Below are 22,679 nucleotides of genomic sequence, written 5' to 3' on the forward strand. Positions count from 1 at the left end.
GCAGTGTACGGGGAGAGGAGGAGGAGGTGAGCGCAGCTCACCTCCGCCCCTCTCCATAGCAACCTATGGCGCACGGCGCCGTATTACGGGAAAAAATAGGACAGGTCCTATCTTTTTCCCGGGTACGGAACGGTACGGTGCCGCACGTGTGCGGCACCGTACCGCTCCCGTAGGGTGCCGTGCGCCCATAGAAGTGTATGGGGGACGTATATCGGCCGTATATACGTCGGCCGTATATACGCCCCCCATACGTTAGTGTGAATGTAGCCTAAGGCAGAACTTTACTTCAATCCTGACCTCTCCGCCTCCATGACTATATACAACCAATTCATTGGTTTTCTGGCTGATGTTGCCAAACTGGCCAATGAAAGAAACTTGATCTACAAGTTATTCATCTGCTTGACAACCTACTAGTAGTCGTGTATTAGGTCAATTTCTGTTGACAGGTTCCCTTTAAAGATTTTATGAACTGCGGTTCTAATTATGTCATGTACCTACTGGGATGCACAAGTAAATTGCAATATGGGGGACACACAATATTGCCGTTGAGGGAAAGGTTAATTAAACACCGTAATAATATTGAGCATGGTTTTTTGTTACACAGTGTTTGAAGGCATTTTTCACAATAAAAGTTATAAAGAGTTGTCAATTTCTCCTATTGAGCATATCAAAATCAATGAGCCACATCAATTTAAAACTCTTAGGCCACGGGAAATGTAATGGAGGTACAAGCTAAGGACCCTAGTTCCATCAGGCCTCAATGAGAGTCTTGAGAAGGTTTAGGTGTTTTTCTTTATTTGATTCTACTTTTATTCCATACAACCTGTTTTGTCATAATGACATGTTTCTGCCTATCATCCTATGTTTCTTTTTATATTTGATTAATCATGACTACATTTTTTATATATTTTAGAAAACTTTTTTATGTATATGTAATATTTGTATACATATATGTATATATATATATTCACCGGCCACTTTATTAGGTACACCTGTCCAACTGCTCGTTAACACTTAATTTCTAATCAGCCAATCACATGGCGGCAACTCAGTGCATTTAGGCATGTAGACATGGTCAAGACAATCTCTTGCAGTTCAAACCGAGCATCAGTATGGGGAAGAAAGGTGATTTGAGTGCCTTTGAACGTGGCATGGTTGTTGGTGCCAGAAGGGCTGGTCTGAGTATTTCAGAAACTGCTGATCTACTGTGATTTTCACTCACAACCATCTCTAGGGTTTACAGAGAATGGTCCGAAAAAGAAAAAACATCCAGTGAGCGGCAGTTCTGTGGGCGGAAATGCCTTGTTGATGCCAGAGGTCAGAGGAGAATGGGCAGACTGGTTCGAGCTGATAGAAAGGCAACAGTGACTCAAATCGCCACCCGTTACAACCAAGGTAGGCAGAAGAGCATCTCTGAATGCACAGTACGTCGAACTTTGAGGCAGATGGGCTACAGCAGCAGAATACCACACCGGGTGCCACTCCTTTCAGCTAAGAACAGGAAACTGAGGCTACAATTTGCACAAGCTCTTCGTAATTGGACAGTAGAAGATTGGAAGAACGTTGCCTGGTCTGATGAGTCTCGATCTCTGCTGCAACATTCGGATGGTAGGGTCAGAATTTGGCGTCAGCAACATGAAAGCATGGATACATCCTGCCTTGTATCAACGGTTCAGGCTGGTGGTGGTGGTGTCATGGTGTGGGGAATATTTTCTTGGCACTCTTTGGGCCCCTTGGTACTAATTGAGCATCGTTAGAACGCCACAGCCTACCTGAGTATTGTTGCTGACCATGTCCATCCCTTTATGACCACAATGTACCCTGTAACATCTGATGGCTACTTTCAGCAGGATAATGCACCATGTCATAAAGCTGGAATCATCTCAGACTGGTTTCTTGAACATGACAATGAGGTCACTGTACTCAAATGGCCGCCACAGTCACCAGATCTCAATCCAATAGAGCATCTTTGGGATGTGGTGAAACGGGAGATTCGCATCATGGATGTGCAGCCGACAAATCTGCGGCAACTGTGTGATGCCATCATGTCAATATGGACCAAAATCTCTGAGGAGCTTCCAGCACCTTGTTGAATCTATGCCACGAAGAATTGAGGCAGTTCTGAAGGCAAAAGGGGGTCCAACCCGTTACTAGCATGGTGTACCTAATAAAGTGGCCGGTGAGTGTATATGTATATACAGGCGGTCCCCTACTTAAGGACACCTGGCTTATAGATGACACCTAGTTAAAGACGGACCCCTCTGCCCCCTGTGACCTCTGGTGAAGATCTCTGGATGCTATAGTCCCAGACTGCAATGATCAGCTGTAAGGTGTCTGTAATGAAGCTTTATTGATAATCCTTGGTCCCATTACAGCTAAACATTTAGAAAATCCAATTGTCACTGGGGCAAAAACATTTTTTGTCTGGATCTACAATTATAAAATATACAATTTTGACTGATACAAATTCAACTTAAGAACAAACCTATGGACCCTATCTTGTCTGTAACCCAGGGACTGCCTATATATATATATATATTTCCCGTGTTACTATGAGCACCACTTCTCCTTGGCCATCACCTAACATGATCGGTAGGGAATGTAAATTAACGTTGTTTGTGGACTGCCAATTGCCTTCCTCCTGGTGCATACAATCGTGAAAGAGACTTCCAGGATCGGTCTTTAGCACATGCGCATTGTTCATGGATGCTCACCATCCCCCTTGTGCTTGTATTATGGTGCCACTTCATCACACTGAAACGCGTTAGAAGAATATTTTTATCTCCGATTTTAGAAGGAACATTTATATTTACATAAATTTGTCCATCTGAATAAACTATACATTTTTTGTAGTTGTGTCAGTGTATTCTGTGATTGACACTCCTATCCGGTGGCCAGTTCCCTGATTGTAGCCTGGTGCTCTCATGTTCCTATCCTATTGTCTTATAAATTCCTCCATGTTTACAGAAATTAGAGCGAGGGGCCTGATCCAGCAGACATACCCCCTTCATTCTCTACCCTATTAAATTATTTGGTAGTTTTTCAAAACTTTGAAGTGGATTAAAAATTTTGCTGTAAGGTCAGACTACAGAGGATTTGCTTGTAGTCTGTTACCATGGAAATGTTTAGGCTGAATCATTAAAATAATAGGATATTATTATTTTTTCAGTATTGTCAAATTGGGTTTTTTACAGAAATATTAGAACAATAAAAAACAGTTTTTTGTTTCTTCAGAAGCGGCAAAGTTCCCAGTAAGTAATATTAATTATTAAAGAATTACATCAAATAATTGAAACTTGTTACTCAAAATTACCTTTCTGATTAGTTCATGTTTTTCACTTAGGGAGATGGAATATTAGGCCCCATCCTACTGAATACAACTTTGTTTGCCCAGAGATTTTAACTGAATCAGCATTTTCCAGCTTCCTCCGATCTTTTTACACTTTATCTTCCACCTCTACAGGAAGAAGTAGGAACCAAATAGACAAACGATTTGACATGTGATATATCTGTGTTGTAGGGGATGAGCATATTTCACTCAGAAGACATAGAGAGTCGGAGGAGACTGCATCCCAACACTAGGAAGAATGAAGAATGATTATGAGAGATCAATGGATGATTCCAACACAGGTAACCAAAAATATACTTCAAATACATGACTGGGGTAATGGGAGAAAAAGTGGAGGGTCCATAGGGAATCAGAATGCAAAGTAAAAACAGAGGTGGAATTTAATCAGGGGAGATGCTCTTGCTTCAATTCTGAAACTTTTTGGATTTTTGAAATCATCTTCTACCCTATTTTTGACTTCATCAGCCCAGAACTGTGAACGTTGTATATTGTGTACAACTACAATAGCAAGAACCAGTAAGAATGAATGACTTATCACATAATTAACAAGATGTTTGCTGATGAGGTCCATGAGGTACAAACAGACTTGTTACTCTTTATACAGGAACTATAAAACCAGTTGGAGCCAGCATTTCATTCTTCATTCATTACAATAGGAAAATACATGTTGCTCTATCTACTATATACGACCGACATGTTTCGGAAATGTTTCAGACATGAGTAAGGACATAAAACTATGTCTGAAACTTGTCGGTCCATGTCGGAGTTCCAAGATTCCAACTGCTGGATCTACCTGTTCCATAATTCCTGTATCTAACTGTCCCTGCCGGCAAGGAATTTACGTCCATGCCCCATGAATCCTCCAAGAGATGACTTTATGGGACTGCAATAACATTGCGACGATAACAAAAAGTGTTGAGTTGGCTTTTTCTTCTTTATTTCCTATGTTTTCTTTTCCCTTTCCCAGTATATATTTTTTCACACTTTAAATTGGGTTCTGTTCTGGTTCCTTCTGGTATTGTAAATGACATGGCTATCAACAGGTTGTCCCAAAAATTTAAACTTGGGTTGGTCTTTCTTAGTCCAGGTTACAATGGTGGTACCACTGCTAGTTGGCTCAACTGGGTAGGGTTTATGATGTTGGAATTGGATAAGTTTGGTGGTGGCCTCTTAGCAATTATTTTACAAGGTTGAAGGTTTTCCATGTTTCTACGGTGAATAAAAAATAATATCTCAACAACTTGTCAGATCCAAGAATTTGGAAAAACACAATTAAAAGATCAGTGGAACATGAACAGGGTAGAGAGGGAGGTAATACCTACAAGGACAATGTTGACACATAGATGGTCAGGGTTAAATCTGTAAAAGTCAACAGTAAAAGGCAGGATCTTCCTGCAGCTCGCCCCTTCACCTCATCGTGTATCTCTTTTCCTCCTTATCTTCACCACTCCATCACATTTTTCTCTCGGTTGTGTGCTTGTTTTGCCAAATAGGCTATTTTTGACAAATTGGATAACATGTGTCATGACATTTCATTTTTTTGATTGTCTATGGAGGCAATTTCTTAAGGAATTGTCTAGAATGGATCAATCATTAGTGGATAAAAAAAAGTTAAAGAAAATCTACCATCAAAATCCATCATGATAAACCAGGGACATTACTCATAGATCCAGGCACCGGGACTGTGGTAATCTTCTTATATTTGTTACCCATAGTCTCTTTCCTTCTAAAATCAACTTTTAAAATTGTACAAAACAGAACAGAACAAAACAGGCTTCAGCTTTACAGGCTGTTACATTGTGCAGGAGCACTTCCCACTCCCACTGTGTGAGATTACATCAGAAAGAGATAGGGGGAAGGCTGAGGGAGTTGGGGGGAGGGGGAAACAAACTCCTGCACAGTGTAACAGCCTTAGAAGCTAAAGCATGATAGGGCTCTGTTTACACCTCTTAGGTTTATTAACATAAGTTGATTTTAGAAGGAAGGAGGTAACAAATATAAGAGGATTACCACAATCATGGTGCCTGGATCTATGAATAAGTGTCCCTGATTTAGACATTGGGTTCATTTATCTTTAGTCTGGACATTTGTGGCAGTCTTTTTTTTTTGTCCAGGTGATATATTAAGCAGCTAAGTCTCCAGGTTTTTCGTGACTTTTTTTTTTAAAGTCACACAAAAGTTGCAAACTCCTGCTCGGAACTAGAGTTTATTTAGGCCAAAGTTGTGACTTTTTACAGAAATCTTCACCAAAGCTGAGACTTTTTCATAGGGCCACATCTGGATTTTAAAGATATATAAGGCACAACACTGATAAATTGTGGCAGGGCTACACGGCCCCATACACGGCAATGGGCTCACGGCGCCCTACGGGAGCGGTATGGTGCAGCACTGTACCATTCCATAGCCTGGAGAAAGATAAAACATGTCCTATCTTTCCCCGTAAGGCACCATGGCCATATATCGGTATGGAGAGGGGCGAGGGTGAGCAATGTATACCCGGCGTACTACGGTAAGTCGGGTATGTAGCCTGACTTTGCTAGGTGACTGGAAAAGTTGTCAATTCTGGAGAAAAAATGCAAATGAGACATAAAAAAGAGAGAGGAAAACTAGAAAAGCCTAAGATAAATGACCCGTGTGTTCTCTGTCTATCGATGAGCTGCCTAATTGAGACCCTGTTTCCCTACTGATCTCAGGCCAATGATAAGAGAAGATCTAACCCCAAAAGCCTTTGCCCTAGTATCAGGAATTTATCTTTAGAGGAGACATAGTTTAATGTGATAGGTAGTCCTATAGCAGTGGCAAGATGCCTCTCTGTAAGGCGGCAAACCCTACTCCCATTGTGGGGACATATATCCGATATACGTCCCCATTGAAGCCTATGGCGAACTAGGGGTGGTACGATGCCACACTTGTGTAGCACTGTCACGATAGAGCATGCGCAATCTTTCCCAGTGGTTACAGTCGTGCTTTGCTATTTCCTATTCAGCGCTCACGTTTTGAAAGCAGCCAAAGTTTGGGGTAACAGATGTCAGATATTTGGCCACCTGTCCAGTACCCATAGAGTGAATAGGATCAGTTCTGGCAAATTCAACATGAGCTGTTGCACTATTATTATACGTCTGTTTTTTTTTTTAAAAAAGATTTTATTTTTCATTTTTCAAAATGATACGTCTGTAGAAGCCAGGTACCAAAAGTATAAAAGTATATATTACGTATATACAACATCCATGTAACTATGTGTTTATAGCTATAGCAAACATTGTAGAACTTAAACATATAAGGCACTGGTGGCCCATACACACATGGAAAAGTCTTCTGGTCTTTGGGCAGACACAGACCCAACACAATCTCATTATATATCAATAGCTTTCCTGCTATAGAGCCAAATGTCCAACAGTCAACAGTCCAGAAATAGACGCTCTAAGTTACTATTAGATAAGTTTCTCTACTCATGCAAAAGTCTTCTTCCATCATATTTCCCATCCTTTTTCCTTCCTATTATTTCCACAATGCTCTTATCATCGCTGCTTGCGGACATCTCCGTCAACTTCTGTTACCATCTGACATGTGCCGTAAGTCACTTGACCTTTCAGGAATGAGATCCTAGTTTTGCTTAGTATGTTATTTTGGTTATGTACATCCTAAATAGAGACGTAAAGGAAATCGACTATCTGGAATCTACTTACTTAGCAGATCCTGGTGGTAGATTCCCCAAAGATCCCTCATCCTCATACAGTTTTTATAAGTTTCTAAAGTGTTTCCTATCTGTATTAAAGCTTTCTTTAATTTTCATACTAACTACTATATGGGGGATGAGGGATATTTCAGAAATCTACCGCTAGGATCTTCTAAGGTAGTAGATTCCCGATGTTAGATTTTCTGTAAAGATCAAGGTACATATCAGGTTACAAAGGTTACAGGTGAATTTACAATAAAGCTTTTGTTTCACTTCAAGACATAAACATTTTGTGATCTATCATTTCCAGCTTCAATGAGAAATGGACCCTAGATCTTAAGTTACTTCTAAATATTGGTGTCTTCTACTGGCTCTTTGGGGCCCTTATGAGTGGTACATTGACACAGTGAGGGTTAATAGTAGATAGTGAGAGATGTAACTATGTTACTAGGTTGTGATGACAAAGGCATCTCAAATTTACTCTTGAGAAGATGAGTGGTCTTCATGCCAAAAGTTGTTGACGTCATGGTGTGCCACAGGCAGGTTGTGGCAGAAGCCTCCCTGGGGCAGAAGGTGTGAAATACCTCATGGTCAAATGAAAGGTGAAAGTAATAGCACTGGGGTCCTATAGGGAGACTGACCACTGGCACTGACCATACGCCTGTACATGACAGTGACATGCAAGCCCCTTGAAGTCAACGACTTTGTAACATACCTCTCAGGCCTTATGCAAACAATATGGCAGTCATTAGCTAGCTGTAAAAATGGCACCTAGCTTCATTGAGGTCTATTGTGCAAGGTCACAGTGCAGTGACCCCACCATATCTCACCACACTGTCACCAAGCTGGGTTGGAGACCGTTTCTGCACACATTGCGTAAATGAGGCCACACATCAAATCCTTAGGTCTTCAAAATCCAGGTGCTTAACTATGCTTTATCATATAGGCCGAGATCATATCAAGTTACGTTATCAAGTTAAGTTAATTGATATTCTTTAAAGTTTCTAGTATAAACTAAAAGTTCATTTTTACATGATTTCCTATGTAACTATTTACTCATGTCCAGAAATGAAATTACGCTACCAATGACTACTAAATTTTATTTTCTGCTTCCACCTAGATATGGACTTTTCTTCATCTAGTTTCAATGAAACTTTTTTTAGTCACACAGGTGAGAACAAATCCAAACATCAACTTTAAAGATTCATAGCTCCATGTGTTGGATTATATAGCTCCATGTGCGAGATTATAGCTCCATGTGCTGGTTCATAGCTCTGTGTGCTGGATTATAGCTCCATGTGCTGGTTCAAAGCTCCTTGTGCTGGATTATAGCTCAATGTGCTGGATTATAGGTCCATGTGCTGGATTATAGCTCCATGTGCTGGATTATAGCTCCATGTGCTGGATTGTAACTCCATGTCCGGGATTATAGCTCCATGTGCGGGATTATAGCTCCATGTGCGGGATTATAGCTCCATGTGCTGCCTTATAGCTCCATGTGCTGGATTATAGCTCCATGTGTGGGATTATAGCTCCATGTGCGGGATTATAGCTCCATGTTCTGGATTATAGCTCCATATGCTGGATTGTAGCTCCATGTGCGGGATTATAGCTCCATGTGCTGGATTATAGCTCCATGTGCGGGATTATAGCTCCATGTGCTGGATTATAGCTCCATGTGCGGGATTATAGCTCCATGTGCTGGATTATAGCTCCATGTGTTGGATTATATAGCTCCATGTGCTGGATTATAGCTCCATGTGCGGGATTATAGCTCCATGTGCTGGATTATAGCTCCATGTGCGGGATTATAGCTCCATGTGCGGGATTATAGCTCCATGTGCTGGATTATATAGCTCCATGTGCTGGATTATAGCTCCATGTGCTGGATTATAGCTCCATGTGCTGTGAATGGGAGAATTTCCGCTATCATTTTGAACAGACCCATACCATTCCTTAGGTAGATAAAAAATTTATAGTTTTCCCATTGAAATCAATGGAGGAGGCTGTCAGGTCTGTGTCTACTTGTGAAAAATAAGAAACAAGTTGCCCTACATTGTATATTCTTGCAGAATTCAGAAGAAATTCCTCTTGAAATTAATTAAAAACAATGGATTTGACATGAAATTTGATGCATATTTTTGGATGGATTTTCTTGACTGTTAATTTTAATGAATTTCTACTAAATTCTTTATTGTGAATATGTTGTGTTTCCTCTTCTTTACTAACCAATAGGATATCCGAAGAAACGTAGTGGCTGGCTGGCCTTAGCTCTAGTGGTTACACTCTGCATCATATTTGTCATTTTGGGTATCCTTACTGGAATCCTCTTTGGACATTGTAAGTATTAATAGATGCATCATAGGGGTTTATCTACTTGTAAACGGGGAAACTACTTTGGTGCTAGAAGGTTCTCTATGTGGCTTCTTAAAGAGGATCTTTCAGGGTGATTTTGGACACTATACAGACCACAGGTCCTTATGGACTGGTGGTTTAGTATCCCAAATTGCCCTTTAGCAAGTCTCCAGTTTCCTGATAATAAAACAAAACCACATTAATACTTACCTGGTTCTGGTGCTCCCCACACCTGTTGCACTACAGCTCTACCCAGCTCTACTGCGCATGCAGCATGGTTTACGGAGCATGCGCAGTAGAAGCTGGAGTGTACAGCTCTGGCTTCATTGAAGTACTGCGCAGGAGCCGAAAGAACTAGAGACGGGTACGGTGCGCCTCAGTATAAGGCTACATTCACACGGACGTATGATTTCTCCAGTCCCGTATTTACGGGCCGTATATATGTGACGTTTTTCATCCGTATGCAGCACGTATGTAACCCGTATTTTATACGTCCCCATAGGGACGTACGGAACTGAAATATGGGAGAAAATAGGACATGCTCTATATTTTTATACGGCCAGTATACGGTACGGTACGGAACGGAGTTAACAACGGCAATATAAATGGTCAGATGTATTGTACATTGAAATGAATGTGGTCGTATGTAATCCGTAAAAAAACGGTACGGTACGGTACGGATACGGCCGTTTTCATACGTCCGTGTGAATGTAGCCTAAAGGGTTTTTTTTATAGAGCCCAAAGAGGGACTTGGGACCTGTGGGTGGTTTAGTGTCCCAAATTTCCTTGAAAGGTCCCCTTTAAGAACATATGTGATGTCTGTGCGATTATATTATTTGCCCATTATGTAGGATATAATAGGAAGTTCTACACTTGACACCAATCTTGCATACATGTTTTTGATCATTATGTAACTTAATGATCCTGGAGTATAAATCCATTTTTCACAGTCCTGCTGCTACTAACTACACATATAAAGGTATCTCCAGTGACTATACCTAACACTGTCTGCAGTTTCTGTATAATCATATCTTCTGGGAGATTCCCCTTACAATGGTGACACCTGCATCCTCTATGGTGGTGGCTTTCCCTGACCTTTGCTCCATCCTATGTTATACTTTGTACTTGCCGTTTCATGTGTCGTGTAAATCTGTCATTAGGATCTCATGTTGTCTTCCTTTTCCAGATTCAACCTTGAATGATGAAGTTTCAATTCTAAAAAATAATGGTAAATACCTACAACCCGCTAAAATGTAGTGTTGTGACATATACCATGCAGTGGAACAACAGAATAGTCATACAATGCAAAAATGTTCAGAAATAGTGGAAAATAACTAAATAACTATATGTAAATGAGAGGTGCATAAATGGAAGTGATTGGGCTTCCCTAAAAGTTCATCCGGCCATACATCATCAGCATCTGCAATAGGAAAACGACGTTCAAGAGATGTTGTACTACTTTTTATTGCTACAAATGTAATGTGCATTTAGTGGTTAGCGCTGCCATATGTATTGGGGCAGATTTACTTACCCGGTCCATTCGCGATCCAGCGGCGCGTTCTCTGCGCTGGATTCGGGTCCGGCCGGGATTTAATAAGGTAGTTCCTCCGCCGTCCACCAGGTGACGCTGCTGCGCTGAAATGCATCTGAACGCGCCGGAATGCACGAGGCCGGCTGAGTGCAGGTAAGCGCGTCCCAAGCGACACATTTTCCGTTCTTAAATGCGGCGGTTTTTCCGAATACGTCGGGTTTTCGTTCGGCCACGCCCCCCGATTTCCGTTGTGTGCATGCCGGCGCCGATGCACCACAATCCGATCGCGTGCGCCAAAATCCCGGGGCAATTCAGGTACAATCGGCGCAAATCGGAAATATTCGGGTAACACGTCGGGAAACTGCGAAACGGCCCCTTAGTAAATGACCCCCATTATCTTTGCGCCATCCTTTTCATTCTTCATGTGCAGTGACATTACTGCACTCTGCTACTTTTACTTTGCACTAGTGTGACCCTAACACACGGGGGTCAAATAATAGATAATATGAAAATAGAGAAAATACACTAGTATAACGGGTGCACAGCTATTGTGTATTTATTGGAGCTGTATACCCTTGTACAGGCAGTTCCTGGGTTACGTACAGGATAGGTTCTTTAGATTTTTTCTTAAGTTGAATTTGTAAGTTGGAACTGTGTATTTTATAGTTGTAGCTTCAGACACAATTTATGTATCGTATAAAGTTTTAGTCCGATTTAACAAAGTTTCACTCTGTTGTGTGGACAATCTTATAGTTACACAATGGGGCAGATTTATCAAGCTGTCTAAAAGTTAGAATGTTCTTAGTTGCCCATGGCAACCAATTACAGCTCAGCTTTCATTTTACCAGCGCTCATGAATATTTTAAAGGGGAGCTGTAATTGGTTGCCATGGGTAACTAAGAACATTCTAACTTTTAGACAGCTTGATAAATCTGCCCCAATATGTTGTATGAGCCTGGATGTAATTTTAGCAGTTGTGCTCATGACTGTAGGGGGTCATGACAGAGGTCCCGGTGAGACGATGTGTGTGCACTTGTCTACTCCAGAGAAAATGGAAAGGCGTCTTCCGGTCCTGCTTTTCCCGCGACTTGGCATGACCAGTTCCGCAAGTACTTCACTGCGCATGCATTCTATGAGGAAGTAAGTGGACGCGAGATTCTGTGTGGTCACAATTAGAATTAAAAATTATATCCTTATTATATTATATCCGAAATCCATCGGAGTTGATATTTATATTTCGATAGTTTAGGATTGTTGAGTCTTTATCTGTAGTGACACTTATGTGTCATTATTGTTCTTTGGTGGCAGCTTATTCTAATGATATAATATCGGTTATAAGGAAGGGAATATCACTAGAGATGAGCAGATCTAATGGCTAGGTTCAGGTTCGGTCGCCTGTCCCTGACATATTGCTTAAAATAATTGACGCCCCTAGCAACTACCCATGGCTATAATTGGCAGCCAAACCCGAATGCTGAACCCATATGTCAGGTCTGCTCATCTCTAAATATCACTCAATGTAATATGACCTCTATTCAATGCTCTTGCTGCTTCCTCTTTAGCTAGTTTATATCCTCCATGTAGTAAAGATAATACAGTTTCCTGACAGTTTCCTCTAAGGCTAAATTCACACTACCGTATGGAGGCCGTACATACGTCCCCCATAGACGCCTATGGCCACACTGAGCGATACGGGGCTGTACACGTGTGGCACCGTACCACTCAGTACACGGGAAAAAGATAAGACATCTTTCCCCCGTGTTATGGTCCATACCCAATGCATTTCTATGGAGAAGGGAGGGGTCACGCCTTCTCCTCTCAATGGCGCCAGATCTATGACCTCCCGGCAATAGCCGTGCGGGTATATGTCAGTGTAAATGCAGCCTAACTCCTGTTGTGGATTGGTGTGCTTGCAGAAAAAATAGCACAAAAGTAACAGTGTTTAAAAGTGTAGGTTTTTACATTTTGTTATTATATAATATAACCATTATTCCCTCATTCTTTCATCCAGCTGAAAATATGTAATAAAGACACAAAAAATAAAAATGAAAAATAATAAAAACAATTATAATAATAAAAAGAAAAGAAAATTGCAAATAAAAAACAAATTAAGGGTACATTCACACAGCGGTATGCCCGCCGTGCGGACATACCGCCGTGTGCTGGAGAGGAGGAGGAGGCAGCCCCTCCTCCCTCCATAGAGAATAGCGGCGCACGGCCGCACACACGCCAAAAGATAGAGCATGCTCTATCTTTTTGCGGTGTGCGGCCCGGATCGGTGCCACACATGTGTGGCACCGGATCCCCGCAGTGCCGCTATTGCCGTCTATGGGGACGTACATGCGGCCGCAAATTTGCGGCCGCATGTACGTCCCCGCAGACGGCCGTGTGAATGAGCCCAAAGACAAATGAAAACAATCCCGATTATACATTGAAATGAATTGTTACTACATCTAGGCATAAACGTGATTGAAACTTCTGCCTATAAATATATGTGACATTATTTACACCTCTAAAATAAATGTGCCTCAATATTTGTAGAGTGCCTTCATTTAATAATCTGTTATCTGTTGTCGTCTAAATAGTGTTTTGATATTAGATGGAAGAATATTAGATGGGTTGTCTGCCATGAGTAGACGACTGCACACACATTGGAGCACATTTACTTACCTGTCCGTGGAGTTAACCAAAAGTGCATTCTCCCCCCGCTCAGGTCCGACGGAGTTCACCTTCTTGTTCCTGGTGCATGTAAGTGAATTGTCTTGTGACACAATCTGAAAGTTAAATCCCGTGCTCAGTCCGAATCAGTCGGATCGGCGGACGGCACGCCCTCCGATTTCTGTCGCATGGAAGCCAGAACATGGAGCCAGCGCAGCTGTGCCAAAAACCGTTCGCCTGCGACACAATCCCAGGACAGACACCTGTTAAATACCTGTCCAAGCCATGCAATCCCCGAAAACGGTGAACAGTCCAACGAAAGTGCGATCCGTGACCTCTAGTAAATAAGCCCCACTGTCTCACCAGGGCTTCTGTTGTGACCCCTTACAGTCATGAGCACAGCTACTCTCTTAGATGATATAACAGGTGTTGCATAATAAGACTTTGTGTAACTATAAAACTAAGTGAAACTTTGTTCAGATGGAATGAATCTTTACACACAATAAAGTTGTGAATTAAATTTGGGAATCAATTTCTAAAGTGCTCTGGCTACTGAATTTCCATATGTGTCTCCATAGTTACTGACTACAAACAACCCTGTGTGTAGTCTGCCCCGCCTTGTTAACCAGCAGACTGCAGAAGAAAGAAATAATAAAAACTCAAACTTTTTTCTAGTTTCAGATCCTGTTATGAAAAATGATGTCTCAGAAATATGGAAATCAGGTAAAATCTCATATGTATATTACATCATTATAGCTGGGACAATGGAAGTGTTTTTATAGGGGGTTTAAAACATGTTGGTGTCCAATGTGTAAAACAAAAATGCCCTCTCGTTTCACTTATTTTGGCAACTATGTGTGCTTTTTACATCTTTTAACATGGTTAACAAAAAGTATAAGCTTAAAATTCCTGAATAAATCGAGTGGTATGAAGGAGTTAATGTGCCGCATTATAATGGTCTACAGTTATGGGTTAGGAAAACAGGTGTATAGCTATTTAATAACCTGTTGAGTACTTTATAGTTTTTCATAGTGTTGTGCAGCCTCTTTTAGGAAAGAAATTGGGGGTCATTTACTAAGGACCCGATTCGCGTTTTCCCGACGTGTTACCCGAATATTTCCAATTTGCGCCTTTTTCCCCTGTATTGCCCCGGGATTTTGGCGCACGTGATCGGATTGTGGCGCATCGGTGCTGGCATGCACGCGACGGAAATCGGAGCGTGGCCGAGCGAAAACCCGACGGATTAAAAAAAAACCGCCGCATTTAAAAAAAGAAATGTGTCGCTTGGGACGCGCTTACCTTCACTTGGTCCGGCCCGGTGAACTCCAGCGCGTTCAGATGCTTTTCAGTGCAGCAGCGCCACCTGGTGGACGGCGGAGGAACTACCTTGATGAATCCCGGCCGGACCCGAATCCAGCGCAGAGAACGCGCTGCTGGATCGCGAACGGACCGGGTAAGTAAATCTGCCCCAGTGTAATTAATTATGCGACTACGCCACCTCCATGCCATGTGGGCGTGGAGGGGGCATTTAGGAGGCGTTGCCATCAGCAGAGTGGACCAGCACAGGGCGTTACTGCATGGTGCCTGCACACTTTCTGAAAACCTACATTCACTGTTGAATGTTTGCAGCATATTACACAAAACTAAGCCAGATTGGAACAAGTTTCCTCTGCCAGCACATACATCATGAGGTCTAAGCCTCATGATGTATACGCCATATCGATTGGGGGTGGGGCTTTATCATATGCCGTCGCAGGGAGCGCCAGTGTATGATAAATCTCCCTTTATGTTTCCTACAATTTCTCCCACACTAGGGTCACTATGTACACAGCGGTGCACCATCCACAAGGCGAGTCAAGCCTCTTGCCTCAGGCAGCACCACTTTTAGTATGAGCAGCATCAGGGGTGCAGTCATCTGCTATATAGCAGGACCTGACACCTAAAAATAGTGTCTCATCACACCAAATGTCAGCACAGGTATGAGACACAGCAATGACAATCTAAAAAAAACATCACCTGATATATTTCTACTTGATGGGCTGGAGAGACTACTACTTGCTTAGGGGAGCAGCGGCTTTAGATTTATCCCTGCATGTATATCTTTATCCTTGCCGTCTTACTTTCTGAACTTCCCTCCTGTCAGCTTATTAAAATTAACACTGACAATTCAACAACAAACCACCAAAGTTTGTCCAGACCCCTTCATGGGTCATCACAACCTGTTATAGAGACAACTTATAAGGTCTGAGACTTTGCTTTCTTTCTCTCTTAAACCCAAGTGCATAAAAAGGGCAGAATGTCACACAAAAAGTGCAGGACACAACACCAAAGAACCTTTCATAAGGAAGATCCACACAAACCTTCTCCAGGCCTTTAAGAGTCAGATATCGTTGATCTATCTTTACTAACTTAGATCACATCCTGCTCCTGGCTTCCAACTTTGCTGCTACCATACTGTCCACCCTCTAAATAAGGTCCGTGAAGATAGTCACCGACCTACCCGATGGATTAACTAAGGATGATGTCTACAGGTGTAGTCTGTTCACTGCATGGGTGTATAAGTCGATGTTCACCCTTATTTGGTTGAGGACACACAACGTGCCCCTGTCTGATGTATCATTGAACCAAATTAGTTCATGACCATACACTTTTGCTGATAAGACTCAGTTTCACTTCATTGGGGGTCATTTACTAAGGGCCCAATTCGCATTTTCCCGACGTGTTACCCGAATATTTCCGATTTGCGCCGATTTCCCCTGAATTGCCCCGGGATTTTGGCGCATGCGATCGGATTGTGACGCATCGGCGCTGGCATGCACGCGACGGAAATCAGGGGGCGTGGCCGAACGAAAACCCGACGAATTCGGAAAAACCGCCGCATTTCAAAAAAAAAAAAGTGTTACGAGACTTGCACTTACCTTCACTAGGAATAGGCCGGTGAACTTGAGTGCATTCCGGCGGGCCCCGGCGAACTTCTGCGCAGCAGTTCCACCTGATGGACGTCGGAGGAACTACCTTAGGGCAGATTTACTTACCTGGTCCGTTCGCGATCCAGCGGCGCGTTCTCTGCGGTGGATTTGGGTCCGGCCGGGATTCATCAAGGTAGTTCCTCCGCCGTCCACCAGGTGGCGATGCTGCGCTGAAAAGCATCCGAATGACCTGAAATTCACCGAGCCGGACCAAGTGAAGGTAAGCGTGTCCCAAGCGACACTTTTATTGTTTTAAATGCGGCGGTTTTTCTGAATCCGTCGGGTTATCGCTCGGCGACGCCCCCAATTTTCGTCACATGCATGCCGGCGCGGATGCGCCACAATCCGATCGCGTGCGCCAAAATCCCGGGGAAATCGGCGTAAATCGGAAATATTCGGGTAACAGGTCGGGAAAACGCGAATCGGGCCATTAGTAAATGACCCCCCATTGTGTTTTGTTAAACCCCCCCCCCCCCACCATAGCATTTTATAGCATTTTTATAGACTTTAACTTTTCAATTTTTCTTTACAGTTAACAATATTATGGGTGACCTGAAAAAATTAAAAGACAAAGGTAATGTTATCAGCTGATGATCGTCATTCCAGTCTGAAGATAGTTACCTGATGTAGTGTTCTCACAATTATATTAACTCATTTCCCCCTGAAGTTTGCATCAATGGCTTTTAGATAGAATATTATTATGTGATTTGGTCACAATTAGATTAAAACTTTAATGTAAAAGCATTTATTGCACAAATGAATAGAGCAGATGATCACTGTTACCTTTACAATATACTTAGTCATAAAATATCAAGTAAATGCCTACTTTTTGTTCCTCCTTTCTCCTGTGAAGAGATAAGGAAAGGAGGCTAAAGATGACCTCTTTCCATACCTAGATAATGGGGCACATTTACTTACCAGGTCCATTCGTGTTCCAGCGGCGGCTTCTCGGACGAGCGTTCGGGTCTTCCGGCGATTCATGAAGGTCCTGCGCCCGATGTCCACCAGGTGTCGCTGCTGCGCCGAGGTCCACCGAGTTGCGTCGGAGTTCACTGATCTCTTCCTGGTGCATGTGAGTATGGCCCGTGCGACCAATTTTTTTGTTTCAAATGCGGCGTTTTTTCCGAATCCGTCGGGTTTTCGTTCGACCACGCCCCCCCATTTCCGTTGCGCGCATGCCAGCGCCGATGCGCCACAATCTGATCGCGTGCGCCAAAAACCTGGGGCAATTCATGGAAAATCGGCGCAAATCGGAAATATTCGGGTAACACGTCGGGAAAACGCGAATCGGGCCCTTAGTAAATGACCCCCAATGTATCCGTTGGGTTTAGACTGTCCGGGGATAGTCCAATTTTAGTATCATGACGCACGTCTCTTTATCTTTCATAGTGGATATCACAGAAGGCACCTGCACAAAATGTCCTGATGGCTGGAAATTAATTAGGAACAATTGTTATTATTTTTCGACAAGTAGTAGTGCATCATGGGAAAGAAGCAAACAGCTTTGTACAGAACGTAATGGGATCCTTATTGTAATTAAAGACTACAATGAAATGGTGAGTCCCGGAGGCCAACATCACTCCTGACGTATGGTTTTTTCCACCAAAATTTCAGACATCTTTAACTAATGGAAGATGTAAACAGATATGTGCAGTAATACCAGTAAATAACGTAGCACATTTGAGACTTTTTGCACTCTTTCCAACCCAGTAAACAAGACAGACAGTGGCCATAAACAATTTCCAGTAGGATGAATGCATGCCATCAATATTATGAGAGATGCTACCTGCACATAATGCATATAAGACTACATTCACATTATATCTTTCCATCCTGCTCCGTCCTGCTGAGCGACATATATGGAGCCCATGGCTGTGGAGCCTATGGGAGATGGATGCAATGTATTGTATTCCTCCCTCAGCTCCCATTGAGCGTACGCTCAGGGAGGTCCCCAATTATGTCACCCTGAACACCTGGCTATATACTAAGGGGCTGGCAGGCTATGTACTGGGGGAAGGGGTTGGCTAGCTATAAACTGAGGGGGGGGGGAAGAGCTGACTGGCTATATACTGCGGCACAGGGAGCTGACTAGCAATATACTGGTGGAAAGGGGGCTGGCTGGCTATATACTGGGGGAAGGGGGCTAAATAGCTATATACTGGGAGGCAAAGGGCTGGCTAGCTATATACTGGGGGCAGGGTGCTGGTTAGCTATATACTGGGGGGGCATGGACAGCCTGGCTATATACTGGGGTGCTGGCTAGCTATAAACTGTGGGGCAAGGGTTGACTAGCTATATACTGGGGGGTCTGGCTAGCTATATACTAGGTGGGAGGCTATGACCAATGCATTTTCCACCCTAGGCTTATACTAGAGTCAACAAGTTTTCCTGGTACCTTACAATTGTTTTATTTGTTTTCAGTTTTCATTGTGGCCAACCATAAAACAAGGTAGATACTGGATAGGACTAAAACGGAATCCTGAAGACTTGGACACATGGGAATGGACAGATGGATCCCCTGTAACATACAGGTAGGGACATTCTATTAGTCTTCATTAAATAAAAGACATTGTAGGATAAACATGCTACAGGGCTAGCTGTATGTAGCTGAAGGGATTTTCCAGCCCCATAGCATAGACAGAACCGGAGCAGTCAGAAATGTAAGGAAGGACATTGCTTGCATCCCTAGTGTATCGTCTGCCTGGTAAAACTGCAGCCACAGCTTTAATTAAAGTGAATTAGAGCTGATAATGGTTATGCCCTATCCATGAATTACTTATGACCTATACTATACTATAGAAATTTGAATAATGCTAAGTTTGTCCCTTCTGTCTTCTTGTAGTCAGGTTTTTATGTACTCAGCACCTCCATTTTTATCTTCCATTAGCTCCCCAATTATACCGCATGTACTACAAGCATTGTGTAGGGCTCAGTATAAGCTTTCCAGACCTACTTTTCCATCTATATATCATTTTAGAAATATTTTTTATCTTTATGCAATAAAGCTTCTAAGTGCACTAGGGGCGGGGCTCTGCCTTATCACCCAGCAATGGTGGCGAATTGGAACGGGCTACAGAGATCCAACAGAAAGGGAGCATTATAAATTGGGAGGTCTATGATAAAGGGCCATTGCAAGAATGTGAGGGAACTACTAAAAGTGGAGCATTATAAGTAGGGACAGGGGCTACACCGAAGATACCTGGAGGGATATTATACTTTGTGGGCGCTCTAGGTTGTGAGGTTAGGACACTAAATGAATATGATGGTCACCATCATATACACATCAGATAGACACACACACATACAGTGCCATATAAAGACGTACAGCATATATACACACCATACACCTTATACACATCACAGATACACACACAAATACAGCTTATATACATCACATACCTGTATATGTTATATACATATTATACCGTACAATGTGCAGCATAATATGTATATAATGCTGCACCTCCTCCATTCTTTAGTGTGTTAGGTCGGATGACAGGCCCCCTGACACTGTGGGCCCCATAGCAGCTACCGCTGTAGCTACACCCCTGCCTCTGTAGGTGTATCTGACTCTGTATTGTATGGTCAATTCGGTTACAGTAAAACCAATTCTTTGGAGAGAGTTTGTGGAGCCAGGTCAATTCCCTTTGCATACAGTGGGACTGGCCAACCATATTATCAGAGGAATCTGCGGTAGGTCCAGGCTCTCACCTCATAGATAATGCAAATGACAACCTAATTTGGAGGCTAATATGGTCTATTACCTAGGGAATGATGAATGGTGGGCCCAGAGAATTGTTTTATCTAGTTAGCCTAAGGTAACCCAGTCTGAAGATAGTTTTTTTTTTTTGGGGGGGGGGGAGCTCATAGTATACTTGTAGGGTTAGTGTTGGATAAGATCACCAGTTATTTTTTTTGGTGTATGAACAGTAACAGATAGAAGACCCACAACACCAAATCTTGCAGATAGATCTAGAGTAAGTGTAGATTATTTTTGTAATAAGGGATTTCCTTTCTCTTCTTACAGTGCATGGGATGTAGGAGAACCCAATGATAGTGACACTGAACACTGTGCCGAAGTTATGGGAGGATCTCAGGCATGGAACGACCGCCCCTGTCATCACAAGCTGAACTACATATGTAAGGGCGTCTGGATTTGCTAAAAAGAAATCTCCACTTGAAATTGCCAATTTTTTCTTAAAATTACCCCCTTCCCTCTCCCCCTGAAACCAATCATAAAGTGACCCTGTGCTCCTATATCTACCTGTGCTCCTGTACATGGAGCTATGCTGTTTAAACGCCACATGTCTTATAAACAGTGTTTCTTTTAAAATTGGACAATCAGGATTTGTCACTTATTTTCAGGGGGGGGGGGGGTGTCTTAGTTGTTTTTCCATGAACAAAAAAATATACATTTATTCTTGAACAAAAAAAAAAATCCACATTTATTCATTTATAATTATCATCGTAATTGTCCAAACCCTGAATTCCATTGTAAATTTCTATCTGTCTCTATCACCTTCAGAACCTTAGACCCAATTTCTCATGTCTAATAATTGCACTTTCCTTGAATGAGCCCCTCTTGTCCATGTAGCTATTTGTGGCAAATTTCATCTGTCAGCTCCCTCTTCCCTGCAGCTCCCTCCTCATCCTCCTTCTACATTCTGCATTTAGCTGATAGACTGGATGGGGGGGGGGGGGTCAAACAGATATCATTTCTGTACCATGGCACCTAGAATCACAGTTCAGGTGTCCTTTTAAATAGGAGAAACTCCCCTTAATAACACAATTTGCTGTTTCTAGGTGCAACAGACAAAGATATATACATAGATAAAGTTACAATCAGGAGTGAGAGATACATTTAACTTTGTATATCTATGGTGGCAACTAGACACACAATACTTATGTAAAATTTAAGAGAATATTTAAAATTACAGCAGAATTGTTTTTCAAGGTGCCATGGTTCCAAAGTTATAGACGTTGTAACTAGGGCTTATTTTTGGAGTAGGGCTTGTATTTCAACCCTACTCTGCAAATACTGAAAAATCATGTCAGAGCTTATTTTCTGGGTAGGTCTGATTTAAGAACAACAGGGTATATGTATGGCGGGTGCGTTTTGATCATAAACCTAAACCCTTTTGTTGCCGTAGGTTTTGGGTCATTATTTTACACACACATAAAACCCCCCTAGAATAGAACAAAGCAAGCATCTTCCTATTCCATACTTTATCAACAGTGAATTAAGCTTGTACATAATGGGGCAAATTTACTTACCCGGTCCAGTTGCAATCCCGCGGCGCGTTGTCGGATGAGGATTCGGGTCTGCTGGGATTCACTAATGTCGCGCGCCCAATATCCAGCAGGTGTCGCTGCTGCGCCGAGGTCCGCCGGAGTTCACCTTCTTCTTCCCGGTGCATGTAAGTGCTTGATCTTGCGACACAAATCATTTTTTAAATTCTGCGTTCTTTCCAAATCCATCGGGTTGTCCGACGGCCACGCCCCCCGATTTCTTTTGCTTGAATGCCAGCGCCGATGCGCCCTAATCCGATCGCGTGCGGCAATTCGACGTAAAACGGAAATATACGGGAAACCCAACGAAAGTGCGGCGTTTGGACCCTTAGTAAATGAGCCCCGATGTGACAAATGACTAAAAAAATCTATATTTATATATATATTACAGATTTTCATGTTTATCAGGATTCTCTATATATCCTTTTGCATGTTAAACAAACTAAAATTACTTAACTTAAAATAACTTGTAAAAACTGCTTTTCTGTGTAATAAAAATGGCTAAAAATTGAATTTTGACTTCTGTTGTTCTGCTTCTGGAAATGGTAATCCTGAACCCTGTACAGCATAGGAGAGGGCGCCTCTTATGTTTATGGGATGTCTGGAACCGGAGTTCAGCTCTTTCGACTTGAAAAAGTAATTTGCTGAAATGGAAGAACAGAAACAGGAAGCTTGGAGCTGGAGAAATAGCTGCGCTAAGTAGATTTTAGATTTGGTTGGAAAACAAAAATGGGAAGTTATTGAAATCCTTTATCAGTCATTTCCATGTTCCTGTCATTTTCCCATTTTCCGACTATGTTGTTGAGAGCTGTCGGGACATGGAAGAATGTGATTTTGACTTGAAATGTCTTC

General features: G+C 42.4%; 1 protein-coding gene across 1 annotated transcript; it reads left to right on the forward strand.

Annotated features, from left to right (window-relative positions):
- Positions 1–3,492: 3,492 nt before the first annotated feature.
- Positions 3,493–22,340, forward strand: LOC140125738 (CD209 antigen-like protein C). The gene is made up of 9 exons (XM_072144595.1): positions 3,493–3,630; positions 8,146–8,196; positions 9,261–9,365; positions 10,567–10,608; positions 14,245–14,292; positions 17,071–17,112; positions 17,928–18,094; positions 18,960–19,069; positions 20,566–22,340. Exons 1-9 carry the CDS (start codon positions 3,588–3,590, stop codon positions 20,699–20,701), a joined length of 744 nt encoding a protein of 247 aa, XP_072000696.1. The 5' UTR covers positions 3,493–3,587; the 3' UTR covers positions 20,702–22,340.
- The last annotated feature ends 339 nt before the right edge of the window (positions 22,341–22,679 follow it).

The sequence above is a fragment of the Engystomops pustulosus genome, chromosome 4 (assembly GCF_040894005.1).
Source record: "Engystomops pustulosus chromosome 4, aEngPut4.maternal, whole genome shotgun sequence".
Taxonomy (NCBI): domain Eukaryota; kingdom Metazoa; phylum Chordata; class Amphibia; order Anura; family Leptodactylidae; genus Engystomops; species Engystomops pustulosus.